Consider the following 14068-nt stretch of genomic DNA (forward strand, 5'->3'; position numbering starts at 1 on the left):
TAAAATAATACATAAATAAAATAAAAATGTCTATTCCTTCACAAGAGACTGCATTGATCCAAGCCCTTTTAATATTCCATATCTATTTTTTAAATAAATATTCTCCCTCAAATTAACATTTTTTCAAGAAATGTATATGGATCCCAGTGTTCAAAATTGGAGGGGGAAAAACATTTTCAACTATTTATTTCATTGGTATTTTTACTCAATGTCTAATTACTTTAATAAACTCAATTAGAGCAAGAGCTGCTAAGTTGGTACAGCAGGTTGTTCAGAGGTGTGCTTTGTGCAATCAGTCCACTACAGGGTAGTCTGTTGCTTACTGTGACAATAAACTTACCAAAAATCAGCCTCAAACCACTTGAATGAACTTCTTTTAATCAAATCAGATTTTTTTTTTAATTAGCTGAGAGACACTATAATATTTCTATATATCCCCTGGCAATTGCAGAAGTATTTAAACCCCTGTTTGGAAACCATCTTATCGATTCTTTCTTTAATTTTAAAGCAACTGCTACAGAACTAAAGCATTAAAGTTGTGATAGACCGTATATTCCTGCAAAAACTACAGAGGCTTTAAAAAACTCTAAAAACTAAAATTTGGTGCAATTACTGAGGGTGAGATGAGGGGGGAGGAAGCAAAAGGAATAAAATTTTAAAAAATTAAACTAAATGAAGGTTAAATTATAAATTATGTCCTTGGCCTTTTTTCATATTATGGGTTCAGATACAACACTGAAAAGACTACTAAAATAAAAATATATTTCCTAACCTGCAATTTTATCAGACAAACATTTTATAGTTCCTCATGAACCTTTTTAGACAGATTCACATTAAAGAACTGATTTCTTCTGTATACTTTTTACTGTTAATATTTGTAAGGTAATATTGCTTTAATATTACCAGACAATACCATACCATGCCATGCCATGCCATACCATACATTTACTTTTCTACGATATTGAAAAAAATGGAACAGACGGACAAAGAATATGTCTTGTACACACGCATCTTCTTTCCCCCACAACCGCCTTTTTCCACACACTTACATTTAAAAATGTTCTTCATCTTTAATTACAAGAATGTGTTTGTTCAACCAAAAAACCCTTCTGTTTTCATTCCTTTAAGGCTAGTTATACCTGATACTAAGGATACTAATAGTGCAATACTGTACACCGTAATATTTTCTGAGACGGTTATCGTACTGCGAGAATCTCATGCCGTTGCAAACCCTGCTCTCTACTTTTTGTTATTCTTGGTAGTCATATGATTAGTCCATTATCATCTCATAATACCCAACAATTAATGTGAGAAAGAAGCATCAAGTCTAAATAAAATTAGTCTTGGACTAACTGGATTCATATGGTTACAATTTCACTGACGCTCTTTTAGCCCGCTGTTACTACTGTCCAGATAGTTTTGCACTTCATTTTTTCCTGTAGCCTTGCTCCTATTTAAATAACACTAGCCTAACATACAGTGGAAACAAGCCGTTCTTCTTCACGGCAGAAAAGAGCAGGTCCTGAGCCCTCATCTGGAGGCCACCTGATGGTAGCCATGATTTGCTGTTCTAAATCATTATCATAATGACAAGCTCAAGGTTCCTCTTTCTCATTGGGAAATGATGCGAAAAGGACTGGCTAGCATTTCTACTGTATGTTCTTTGGTTGGCTTTCATGGAAATGCAAAGGTCATAGGAAGCTGCAGCTGGAGCAATAACACAAAGTGATGTCATGAGATGCCGCCATATACCAAGCGAGGAGGTGGTGGTGGTTGAGTACAATCAGTGAACAAGTTTAAAGCTTGGGTTTCAGCATCATCAGTGTGGTGACAACTTAAGTAAAACCTGCTGCACCATGTTCACATGCAACATGCAAAATAAAATCATGGAAGCGTGCTCCAAACTGGCGTTTGCCAGCAGACTTTCCATGTGGCCGTTCAGAAACCTGGCTTCATTGGAAGAGTTCCACACATTCTCTTAATTCATAATGATTGTAGCTGAAACACAAGGATAATGAGGCTACTATGAGTAGTGTATGTCAAAGAAGCCTTCTTAAGTGGTGGGATAGGGAAAGCATCCAGTCCTTGTAAAATATAAATTTGTCACTTTTCTCTGGCCTTTTCACAAGCAAGTTTATTTTTTTTCCACTTGACTACCTGACAAAAAATAAATGCTTCAAGTTGTGGAATCGTTCATAAGCTGACATCATCATTTATTCTGTAATCGAGCTCATGCTCTCTTGTGAACAGAGTAAAAATCTTGATGTTTACAATTGAGTTATTAAAAAAAATGCTTCTGCCAGATGTGGCAGTATAATCCTGTGTCAAAATTTGACAAACAGAAACCCCCCTGGCAGATTCTTTCCACAAAGAAAAGTGATCATCAAATTAAAAGCTCAGTTAACCACAATAATCCTGACACTCAGACAGTTTGATCAAATCTTTCCAAAACATGTTCAGAATAGGTTGAGAAGATTGAGGTTGGGGGTAGAAACTCATTGATACTGCTTGTTTGATTTTCCCTCTGAAGGAAACAGCCAGACTACTTTATTGGTCATAAATATTTAAATGATGGTTTAGATGTTTAAAGCAAAGAAATAGCTTCAGAGTCTGTCTTTATTCATTATCAAAAGATTGTTTCCATCTGAGGACGCCAGGGTCCGTTTTGCATAAATGCAGACAATCAAATATGTTTTAAAGTACCATCTTTTTAATCATTATGTTCCATATTAATGCGTGGTTGCGATTTTGGAATATTTTCCACCAGTCCATGGTCAACTGCTTTGATAAAATCTCAACTTTAAAAGACAGATTATTCACCCCATATAATTATGGTAGGTGGTATTCAAAACAATAACAACCACAGCCGTCAAAATAGAACAACATGCTGAACTTGACATTGATCAGAAAACACTGGTGGCTCCCTGAGTCACTTTGCTCTCCTGTCTTTTTCCACCTCAGCACATGACAAACAAACACATCTGAGCATCCTGTGTCCTGCCTGACTCTCGCCTGCTTCCATACACTGTGTTTACCAGCCGTCTTTGGCTCGGGACACACATTACAGCTTGAAACCATTAAGAGAAAGTGAGGGGCAAGCAGAGCCTTGATAAGGAGCTCTTATCTGTACAGTGAGTCAACAGACTCCAGAACACGCAGGCATTGCAACCTGCATCACTTCCAAGAATCAGAACACATGCTGCTGCACACTCCTCCATAAGCGACCCCCCGACAACTTGTTCTCCTCTATCATCCATCCATTTAATTCTGCCTTTCTCTTCGACTCAGACAGACATGTTTTTATATGCTTTAAGATTTGACATATAAGTGCACTTGTGCACTGCAAGTCCTTAAGTGACTCCTTGTGCATGTGTTTTTTGGAGGGTTGAACAGGTTCAGCCAAATTGGTTGCATCACTGCGAGGGCTGAGATCCAGGCAGCGCTGCAGTCACAGGGACCTCAGCTGGAGCGCAGGCCAAGAGACACATCTATTGAGCGAGAAAGTTTACACACATTTAAGAGAAGACAATGAGCTGGAGAAAACTGTTACCAGGCACAGCAGGGAGCTACAGGCCAGCTCGAGTCCCGATAGAACGGCATCAAAATCAACTCTTCTCCCAAATATACATACACTGTAGTGGGTTCAGCAAATCAAGATGTCGTAATAGTGAAAGTTTAATGACAAGCACTTTGGCATGGTTTTATACAGCTGACAGGACAAGTCAGAAATCTGACATGTTTGAAAAATAGCTGCAACTCAAAAGAAAGAAAGAAAAGCAGCTATTGTTTAAAATATGAGGCTCGCATAATGCCTGTTAAATCCTCTTGTGGCCAGGAGAACTTTGGTTCTATGCATTACACTAAACGAATATAAATACAGTGAGAACAATATGGGGCTTCTGGGTCTGAAGTAGCAAATTTGAACTGTTTGTGTTTGCAGAAAACTGGTGTGGTGTAGGGTTAGGTCTACAAACTACAACATTAATCATCCACCTTCCTAGCCTGCAGGGGGGTGAGTGCTTGATACCAAAAAGACAGATTTAGGATGGATTATGACTTAAGGTTGTTTATGGGAGATGATGAGACTTGCAAATTCACAGGCTAGCACAAACCTGCTCAGAGGACATGCCCTGACTAACTCACTCCCTGTGGTTGAAATGAACAAAACTCTGTGGGCTGAGTCCAATAACGCAGAGAGTGAGAAAGGCTGAGATAACAGAGAGACAAGGAGGAAAAATGACAGGCCGAGCTGTGTGCTCAGTGAGTAACTAAGAGATACTAACACAACAGAGGCTGTAAAAACAGCTTTTTTCCCAGAAGATATCAGCACTCCCCACACTGAAAGCCTCTTGGACCACTGCATCATGTGCAGTTACCTTTCAGTGAAAAGTATTAGGGGTGTAAAGTTGACCCTTTGAACACATCAGTCATAAGAGGAATGAAGAAGAGCACACTTTAAAGTCTCTACTGTATGGTTGATGTACAATAATGCATAAATGTAAGCATCAGGGCTGTCGCTTGTTATGTAATATTCAAGCTTTCATTCAAACATTCTAATTTCTTTTAGAAAAAGTCCTAACAGAGCTTTGAGAAGTGCCTCTTCTCTTTGTTTATCTTTTTTACTTTATTTTTTCAACTTCCTTTCCTAGAGAGAGAAATGGGCTTGTAACTGCTCTACCACTAGTTTGAATTTTGTCTTGAAAGGAGTTAGTGTCATTCTCGTGAACATGTGAAGGTGCTCATTGTTGAGCCTAGAACCATACGTGACTTTCATAGTGTTGAAGGCGTTAACAGGTGTTAATCTATTTGACTGGCTCATTTGAGTGAAGCTGTTGCTATATGAATTGCATTAGCTGTGCCTGTGGTCTACTGGCGTGACAGTCAAGGAAAAAAAGTATAGAGTGAAGATTTTTAATTATTCATAACGTTATAAGATATTGGTCACCGGTCCAGATAGAGCAGTCACTTGATCCGTATCTAGACTACAGTTTACAGTTTGATGATGCCCGCTCCTCAAAGACAACAAATCAGATGACTATTCTGCATGCTGTCATCAAATGAGGCAGTGGGGGCACTAGAAATGAGCTGGTCTGCCTGCCTACTTGGCCACGTTCATCCTTAGGACCCTTGTCAGAAGCTTGTAAAAGCATTACGTAAGATGGGTTGTCCTAAAATTACTCAATTCTTTAAAAGATGACAGCAGGGATTAGGGTGGGAAACTCCAATTCTTCCACAAACTCTCTTGATTTTCTTTAATTGATGAAAAGCGACTGAGGACTTTGGAGCCCTTCCGTGGGGCTTTCCCAAGTGCTGCAACTTCATCTTGGCCACATGAGCCAACTGATGCCAACGGGTTGGTCCTGGACAGGCCTGTTTAGACAGACAGATGCGCTTGATGGTGGACAGAGCTGTTACGTAGTCGTGAAAATACAGTCAGTGGAGAACCACCGAGAGGAAAATAAGAGGCTTTAGTCGAGTTCCATGAGCTGCTGCCCAACAGGACCTGCGTGTGGTGCTGTGGGAAGTGCCGTCTCCAATCGTGGTTAAAGAACCGATGACTGTATTACGGGCCGGCCCTGGCGAGCCACTCTGATAGTTCACTGGCCGGATCTGCGATCTGGAAAACCTGAGAATGAGGCTGAATCAGCAACGATGGACTAATACAATAATGAGGGCAGAGCTGTTTTTAATGCTGCTGACTGGCCAAATCAAAGCCAAGTCAAACAAAAATGGATCCATGTGAGAACGGACAGAAATGTTAGCTAACTGGCCATCTGAAGAACAATAACAGGCAATAAACAATAGGGGTTAAAGTAGACCACTCAGTGAGGAATCAGAAAGGTCTTTTGCATCATGTGCTCATATGAGCATCTTTACACAACTAGGCGCTACACTGTCCAAGCACGACTGGGAGATTTTCCACAGCATATCGTCTGAGCCACTGGTCTGGCAGAGGTAAACCAGCCATTTTGTTCATCCCATAAAGAACAAGCATTACATTTACTGGACCGCTTGAGACAGCGGGTCAAAATAAAATATACTCACTTTTTCTCCACGTTTCAGTAATATCTGCCTATGATTCCCTTTGTCAACGTGAGGGCTGAATAAATTTAGATCCAAGTCTAGCTTGAGGCTGCCTGAAAGGATCCCTCAGGACAGAGAGATGGCATGTTCCTCAAGAGTGTTGCCTTAATGAACTCTCATGCTGAAGAACACATCTTTTATTTATTTTATACGACCACACTGAAAAACAATACGCCAAGCTCACCACACAACACATGCACACGTGCACACACCCTCGACTGAATGATATGCAAGGTAAATGTGACTCACAGGAAATTTTAATTGGCTGCCAGCGGCCGGATGTGTGTCTGCGGCCTATCTCACAGTCTGCACACTCACCGCATCTGACGGCCAGTTAATAAGCAGTACAAAAGGCCAGCTTTACAGGGATATGTGCACGCCGGAAAGTCTTGACACCTGGTATACAATCTTTTGAATTAAGAAGTTGACACAATGTCTTGGCTGCTCCCTTTCCACGGCTTAGAAAAGTCCCAAAAGTTCTATTTATCAGAGGAAAACAGCCTTTACAAAAGGTTCCACAAACTCTTAAGCATTTATTTCCCGAAACAAAAGGCACGTCAACTACTCTGAGGTCTCTATGTCACACCAAGCCTCAGGATTAAACAATGCAGTGATGAAAATATAATCCAGGCTCCTGGCAATAATTTTTAATAATTTCCACCAAGGAGGTTATGTTTTCCGCTTGGTTTCTTTGTTTGTTTGTCTGTCAGCAGGATTGTGGAAAAACTCGTCGCCCGAATTTCATGAAACTTGGTGGAAGGGTGTAGTATGGGCCAAGGAAGAACCCATCACAGGGATGGAGCAGCTCTGTATCACAAGGCGACTACACAAATGATTTTTCACTTTCATTATTTATGTGACAGGGCATTTGGCCTTGGTAGAGGACTGCTTTATCCGAGTGCCCTTCAAGTTATGGTCTGCTATCATCAGTCACGAGAAAAGGCATAGCCTATGTTGAGCTACTAAATGTCCAAGAAAGAATAAAATTCATACATGCTGCCTTGCTGTAATACGCAAACTTAAGCAATAAGTCAATCAACGGAAAATTGCCAAATTTTGGCAATTAATTAAACTTAAAAAGATTTAAATTTGACAAGGAAAAATGCTTAACATTTGCAAGAGGTGGGTATGATTAACAGATTATCAGACATGTACCTGACTGTTCTTTTTTCCTTTCGTATCAATGGATTTTGGGCATGAAAAACAAGCTGTGCCACAGGGCCGTGACAGCATTCTAAAAATACTGTGTTTGCCTTTGATAAGACATTTTTTCTGGAAATTACCTTTGAAAAAGCAAGATTTTTATTGTATTTGTGGAATAAACAATAATTTAATGTTCACAACACAAGATATTCTCTGTCTCTGAATGTAGAGTGTCTCCTACAGAGAGTGTTCCCTTGTGGGTTGTTTGTGGTCTTAATGCTGCTAGGCCAGTGAGAAACTGTACTTTAGTTTACAGTGTTTCTGTTAGTAAATCCTAAAATTGTCCTAAAACAGGAGTTTCTAGAGGGATTATGCAGTGTGTGATGCTTTTACGGACAAAATACATTCATGACAAGTGAAAATGAGTCAAAAGCATCTCCCAGTGTCTCTCAAGGTATTTAGTCCAGAAACACACCAGGAACAGAATCCTCTGTCAAACAGCCAAGAATTAACGTTACTGAGGAACCACACCATGAAGAACTAAAAAAAACAAAAAAAAAAAAAAACAAAACTGTGTGAACATCCCTAGCAGACACTTTTTCCTGCCTCTGTGAGGATTTGCTGCATTTCTGTAAATCATTGCAAATTGAACATCTTTGGGGTTTGAGCTGCTAGTCGGAAAATACAAGCAATTAAAAAAAAAAATCACCATGGGCACTTTGAACTTGTGATGCAACTTTTCACTACTTTCTGACATTTCTGGACTAAACAATTCAGTTTTTCATTCAAAAATAAACTGCAGATTAATCTGTATTAAAACACAAACAGACATTACCTGTTGCCCTAAAATAATGCTATAGATATTCTACTTAAAATATTTTTTTCTGCATGGGCGGGTTACTGTGTGACGAAACTCCTGCTGTCTGAGCTTCAGCAGAGCCACAGCCACAGAACCATCTAGATGTCATGCCAGCCCAGAGCAGCTGTGCAGCACCCAGTAGTTAGGGCACCACTTTGCGAGGTTATTGAGGACACTGAGGACTGTTTCTCATTTTATGCATTATACTTTTGGCATGTGCTCAGCTACAAAGGACTGTACGCACAGGGAAATCAACTATCCTGCTTATGCAGACATTAAATGTAGTATAAACTGAACCACCTGTATACACTTGCCTCTTCATTTTAGAACATATCCTTGAGTAAGGGGCTAATGCGATTATAACTACTACGGTATAATTTTTGTAAAGGACAGAATATAATCAGCTAGATAGAGTAAAGTATACAGCAATTTACATTAGAATTGCACTGTATGAATGAAGCTGATTGCACTCACACTATGGCTGTAACTAATTACATTGTGTCAATTATATTCCCCATTACATTAATCAATTAATTGTTTTGTCAATAAATTGTCAGAAAATCAAGGTGGCATCTTCATTTTGCTTGTTTCATCCAATTGACAGTTTAAAACTCAAAGGTTTTCAATTCACAAGGATAGAAAACAGGGAAAATCATCTCATCCTTACATCTGAGAAGCTGGAAGCTAGAATCGATTATTACACACAAACAAACACATCTTATGCAAGTCAAAAAGCACCTGTAACCCATGGAGATTAATTCTAAAGTTGTTGCAGCAGCAGCACAGGCAAACTTCATGCCAAGACAACGGCAGATGTGTCTACCTTTGTTGTGTAGTGTTGATTTATTTTTGTTGTCAAGTCTTCTGTAGTAAGAGGGGGGGTTTAGGGTGTGTTAAGACATTTGTTTTCATTCTGACTAATGCACATCTGGATATTCGCCTGTGCGCTTCAGATTAATTAAAAGATAAAATAGAGGCCCTTAGCGTTTATTCCTACACATTAGTCTGGGTGATAAGGATCATGATTTAGCCTGAAATTAATTTTGTGCCTTCACTGAGATTTGATAATAGCTCAATGAAAAAAGGCTCGTTCTGTGCTCAGCCTGCAGAACACACCAGGAAAAAAGGGTCTCAATGGAGAAAAAGAAACTCTAGGGATACCAGTATATCAGTGTAATGCAACAGTGACTTAACTGCCAAATATGAAAGAGAGACACGATTTGTGTGTATGTGTGTTTGTAGCGGGGCTGTGGGGAAATGGTTCTGACATCGACAGACATTCAATAGGGCATCTGGTTGGGGGAAATGACAAGGAGAGATGTTGTTGACAAGCCCGAGGTGGCAGGCCTGGCATTAGGCCCACTAAACAGCACATAAACACTCTATTCAATTTCATGGCTGTGATTTTAATGGGGCATTGCTTCCATTTTTTTTTACCACATTAACTTGAGAAGTCCCCTCTTTGAGCAAACAATCTGTAACTGACTACTGCTCACTTCAAGTTGCAAGTCCTTCAGCGGCAGCACAATACTACCATCTCTGCCATCAGTTCCAATTGACTCCCTGTTAAATTACTACCCTCCTACCGCAACTTCATCCTGAGCTTTAACTGTTGGTTATAAGCTTTGCTTGGCAGCAGGAGCAGCAGGGAGCTCCAAGTCGCATGTTTCACCAGAGAAGCATTAACATTGGACAATAAATATGCAAAAATTGAAACTGATCTGGCAATTAAGCTTTAAAAAGCAGCGTGTTGACACAAGACAACAGCTTGTGACATATTCAAGGCTAAACTAAAAAAGCAGCGTCTTGAGAGTGGAGAGGACGTATACACACTGTGAAGCTCATTATAGTCTGCCTTCACTCACACCTTAGTTTTCATCCCCAAAAACGTTTTCAAAACATAAGTCTCCCTCCTGCTCGTTTAGTCTGCTCGCCAGTAGTGACCAGAAAAGATGCCACTATTCCTCAAACTGTCCTGTGTCGTGCTCCTTTCCCACATTTCAAAATAAATATAAGACAGACAACCCGCTGGAAAGCATCTCAAAGCTCTCCCAAATAAAATATTTTGTTTTGGTGAGAGCCATAGCCTGAATAGAGCTGAGGCAACATTAACTAGTAGTCAAGTCTTACCAGCTGTGGAAGGAATCCTGTTTACTAAGCACCAAAGAGAACCACACAGCCCAGAGGAACATTGCCTTTGCACCACAATAAAAACATATACAGTAAGAAGATGATTCAATGAACAATGGCTCCTCAGTGGAGGCATTACTTATCCATAATGATGATCGAGAAAGTCTTTTGTAGTGCAATCACTTGGGGATGCAGAAAGTGGCCAGTGACCAAAGATGAAAACAGAGATTTAATATCCTTAAAACACTGGTTCACAGGCAACGTAAATGATTGCCAAAATGAAATAGTTTCTCTGCAGAAAACGGTAGTTGAGATGTTTGCTTAGGCTGCTGTGTTTGCATTGCTTGTGTCTCTGTACCTTACAAACGGTTTCAATGTCCCAGGGCAGGATGGTCTGTAGATCGATGAGCTCGCAGGACACTCCCAGTTTCTCTTGAGCCATATTGGCCACCTCCCTCATCACATGGACCTTGAAATGACGGGGAAAAAAAAGGATGAAGGCCTTCAAATATAATGAGTAAATACAGTTTCCAGCTTGGCTAGAATATAAGGTCTGCTACAACAGAAAGTCTGGCCCACATTTGTTGTGCATTTTATTTCTGTTAATTCAAATAGGACTACACTGAAAAAAATCTATGGTGACTGGCAATAAACATATACATTCTTTTATTACATCCAGATGCTGCTGAGTTGTAAAATGTATTAGAACTGAAGCAGCCTAAGGCTGATTCAAAAAGTATTTGCAAAATCCCCCAAAATAAACAGGAAATTATGTACCAGTACAATACTGGCTTATGTAAATGCACCATTGACATGCCGAAATGCTGCAAAATTGCTCTTAATGTCTGCGGCACAGTAATAGCATTATGGATGGTATAGTTTCAAAAATGGTGAGCCCAGTATCCTTAAGGTGATATTCATACCAATGGAGTACCTCACTCAATACTCATACTTTCAATATGGAAGCGTGTAGTATAACCATTATTTTGACAATTTCGGTGGCATCTTAGTACGCTTAACTGCTAACTGTCAAATACAATGTGCATGACTTCACCACACCACAGATTGGGTGGGTTGTACCTGCTGCTGCTGCAGGAGTATGAGCTCTGTGCCAGGGACAGTTGTGAGAATCTGCCTGGCTGCACACACACAGTGACAGGTCTTACTGTCAGCATCTAATGGTTAGTGGTTATGAACTGGTTAAATGACAGACATGAGCTATTTCAGTTTCAGTGTGAGTTTGTTGGGGCCATTTCACCCTTTAAAACCTGAAAAGACAAAATTACATTTTTTCTGCTTTCAGACGCCTTTCACTTTGAACCCTGAGCAAATTGGTGTGAGTTCTCTCAAAAAACACAGGAAAAAGCCAATGAGCAACTTGCCAAGAAATGTTCCACAAAGTGCAAGAAATAAGTACACTTAGAAAATGATTTTTAAAAAGTAAGGGAAAAATGTCTGGGGGAAAAAATAAAAAGGGAAGGGAAAAATTATATTTACAATTCTCATAATGACATACTTAAAATTATGCTACAGAATTATATATTTTAAGCACTTTTCCAGGTCATTTCCTTGTTTTGTTTTTTTAGAACTTTCTTTTATGTTTTTTTTTTAAATTTTATTTATTTTATTTTATTTTTTTTTTTTTTTTTTTTTTTTACAAATTTTCAAGTAATTGTCTTGCACTTTGTAGTGATTTCTTGCCAATTTTCAGTTCATTTCTTCTTTTGTTGCTCATTGCCTTCTTTCCATGTTTCTAAAAAAATCGAGCCAATTTGCTCAGGTTTCAAAGGGTTAATGGCTTCGTTTAGGATGGAAGCCGTTGCTGCCGTGTTAGCTTGTGCCAATTTAGACACTAAACTGAATGTTCACTGTGAGGAGAGCAGCCCTTGAGACTACAGCAACAGAAAGTTTGCTGAAGTTTGCTTTCAGTAAAACTTGGTACCTTAAAGATATCGAGTACTGATACCCAGGCCTAACTGAGAATTAATCTGCAAAACTGCTATACACATTTGCTTTGGATATGGTTGTTTGACCAACAACAAATAACACTCATAACTTTGAATTTATAAATGAAAAATAAAAAAAAATGACCTCACTTTTCAAAATGGTATTTTTAAATGCTCTGCTGGCATGCAGATGGTACGAGAACAATAATAAAAAAAATCTTTTTACGAGAATAATAACAACAATAAAACTTTGTTTTATTGTACTTGCTGCTGAGGAACACACAGTCTCATGCAGATAAGTGTCTAATAAACAGAAAGTTGAAAATATCTACTTAAAATTCAAAACATGTTATTCTAATTAATATATCATTTCTGTAATAAAGTACATGAGTTCACCGAGTCCGTGTTTACTGGCAGGCGTCATTGGCTGCCTCTAAATAAGAATCGCTGTGATAAATCTGTATCAGCTCAACTAGAAGAGTTGTCAACAGTCAAGCCAGTTTGAAATATACAGGCCCTGGCCTAAAGCTAAAAAAGTTCTCTCAATAGAGAAGCTGCCATAACATTATTTTCAGCAGATACAGAGGATCTTTCTGACGGAGAGATCGTTCACAGAGGGACTGTTCGGACTGGGGGAAAACCATGCTCTGTTTGGGTGATCAGAAACTGAGGACTGGGCACTCATCCTTTGACTTCACTCTGTGAAAGTTGTCTTCTGTACTCTCATCTGCACAGGCCTGACGGACGAGGGGAGTAATGAGGTGGGAAAGAAGAGTGGCATTTGAAAAAGGAGAACCATGTTTTCCACTACTTCACTGGATCCCAGCTCTTCTCTGTCCACCCTTCAACAATAATACTGGCTTTGATGGAGAAGATTTCCTTCAATGCCCTCCGACCCCCCTCCCGAGCTGCAGGTACATTACGGTCTGAATAAGCCTGTTAAAGTGGCGGAGGACAATCGAAGTCGGGGATGATGCCTGGTGAGTTACAGGCACCTTGATACAGAGCTGCAGAAAATAAAATCTCCCGGATAAAAAGACAGGCAACAATGGAAAGTGTGCGGCAGACATGTGGTGTGAACACATGGAGAGCCTTGATGATGTGGAGATGTCTGGGCAGATATAGCCGCAGACTGCCGGCTGAGAGACCCCGCTGGGACAGAGGGGGCTTGTGATTGACTTAAAGTTAATCCACTGCTCGCCTCTGTGGCTTTAAACGTCATTTAGCAGAGATGAGACAGGACTCCTTTTTTTTTCCTGTGGCCATGGAAAATGAGCCAAAGATAGATGACAACTTAAAACTACTCAGGTCACCCACTGAGTCTGTCAGTGATGCACAGGAACGCCTACCTGCGTCCCCCAGGCAACCAGAGTGACGTCACTTCCTTCCTGTAGAATCTCAGCCTGCGAGAGTGGGATGGTGTAGGACTCCACGGGAACCTGTTCCACTGAGAAAACGCATTCAATGGCATTAATATTCCGTCAGTGCTTACGTGCAAACACATTACATGCAAGCTCACATAAACGAGGGTCGACTCTGAACACAATCATTAACCGCTTCACTATGCACCCTGTGGTTTTCATGTAAAATATTCAGATGCTGACCGGACACTAAATGATAGACTACATGACAAACTGGTGAAATGACAGACAGTTTAAGAACACAATTCCTACTCTAGAACATTTTATCTGGCCTGTTTCATATGGGTTTTCATGCTTTTTCCAGAACCTCATCTCTCACCAGAGACACAGTGTGCTTTTATCAGCACAATCTGATGCATGACCTAATGATGTCTTTGCCAGCTACAAGCCTACAACCCTGATTAATCTTGACAACAAAACATTGGCGGGATGGGATATCAATCAGAAAAGGGGGCCACATAAATGAGGCATCTGTCCAAAAAAGG

At 39.9% G+C, this 14068-nt stretch overlaps 1 protein-coding gene across 1 annotated transcript in view; it reads right to left on the minus strand.

Moving 5' to 3' along the window:
* bckdhb (branched chain keto acid dehydrogenase E1 subunit beta) overlaps window positions 1-14068 on the minus strand; it is a 62553-nt gene that overhangs the window by 29685 nt on the left and 18800 nt on the right. Inside the window, exons 7-8 of the mRNA XM_042490188.2 lie at window positions 13512-13609; window positions 10575-10685 (exon numbers count right to left, since the gene is read on the minus strand). Coding sequence (XP_042346122.1) covers window positions 10575-10685; window positions 13512-13609 — 209 coding nt within the window. The remainder of the gene's footprint in view (window positions 1-10574; window positions 10686-13511; window positions 13610-14068) is intronic.

This window comes from Plectropomus leopardus, chromosome 11 (assembly GCF_026936395.1).
Source record: "Plectropomus leopardus strain MGB_pleo_1.0 chromosome 11, ASM2693639v1, whole genome shotgun sequence".
Taxonomy (NCBI): domain Eukaryota; kingdom Metazoa; phylum Chordata; class Actinopteri; order Perciformes; family Serranidae; genus Plectropomus; species Plectropomus leopardus.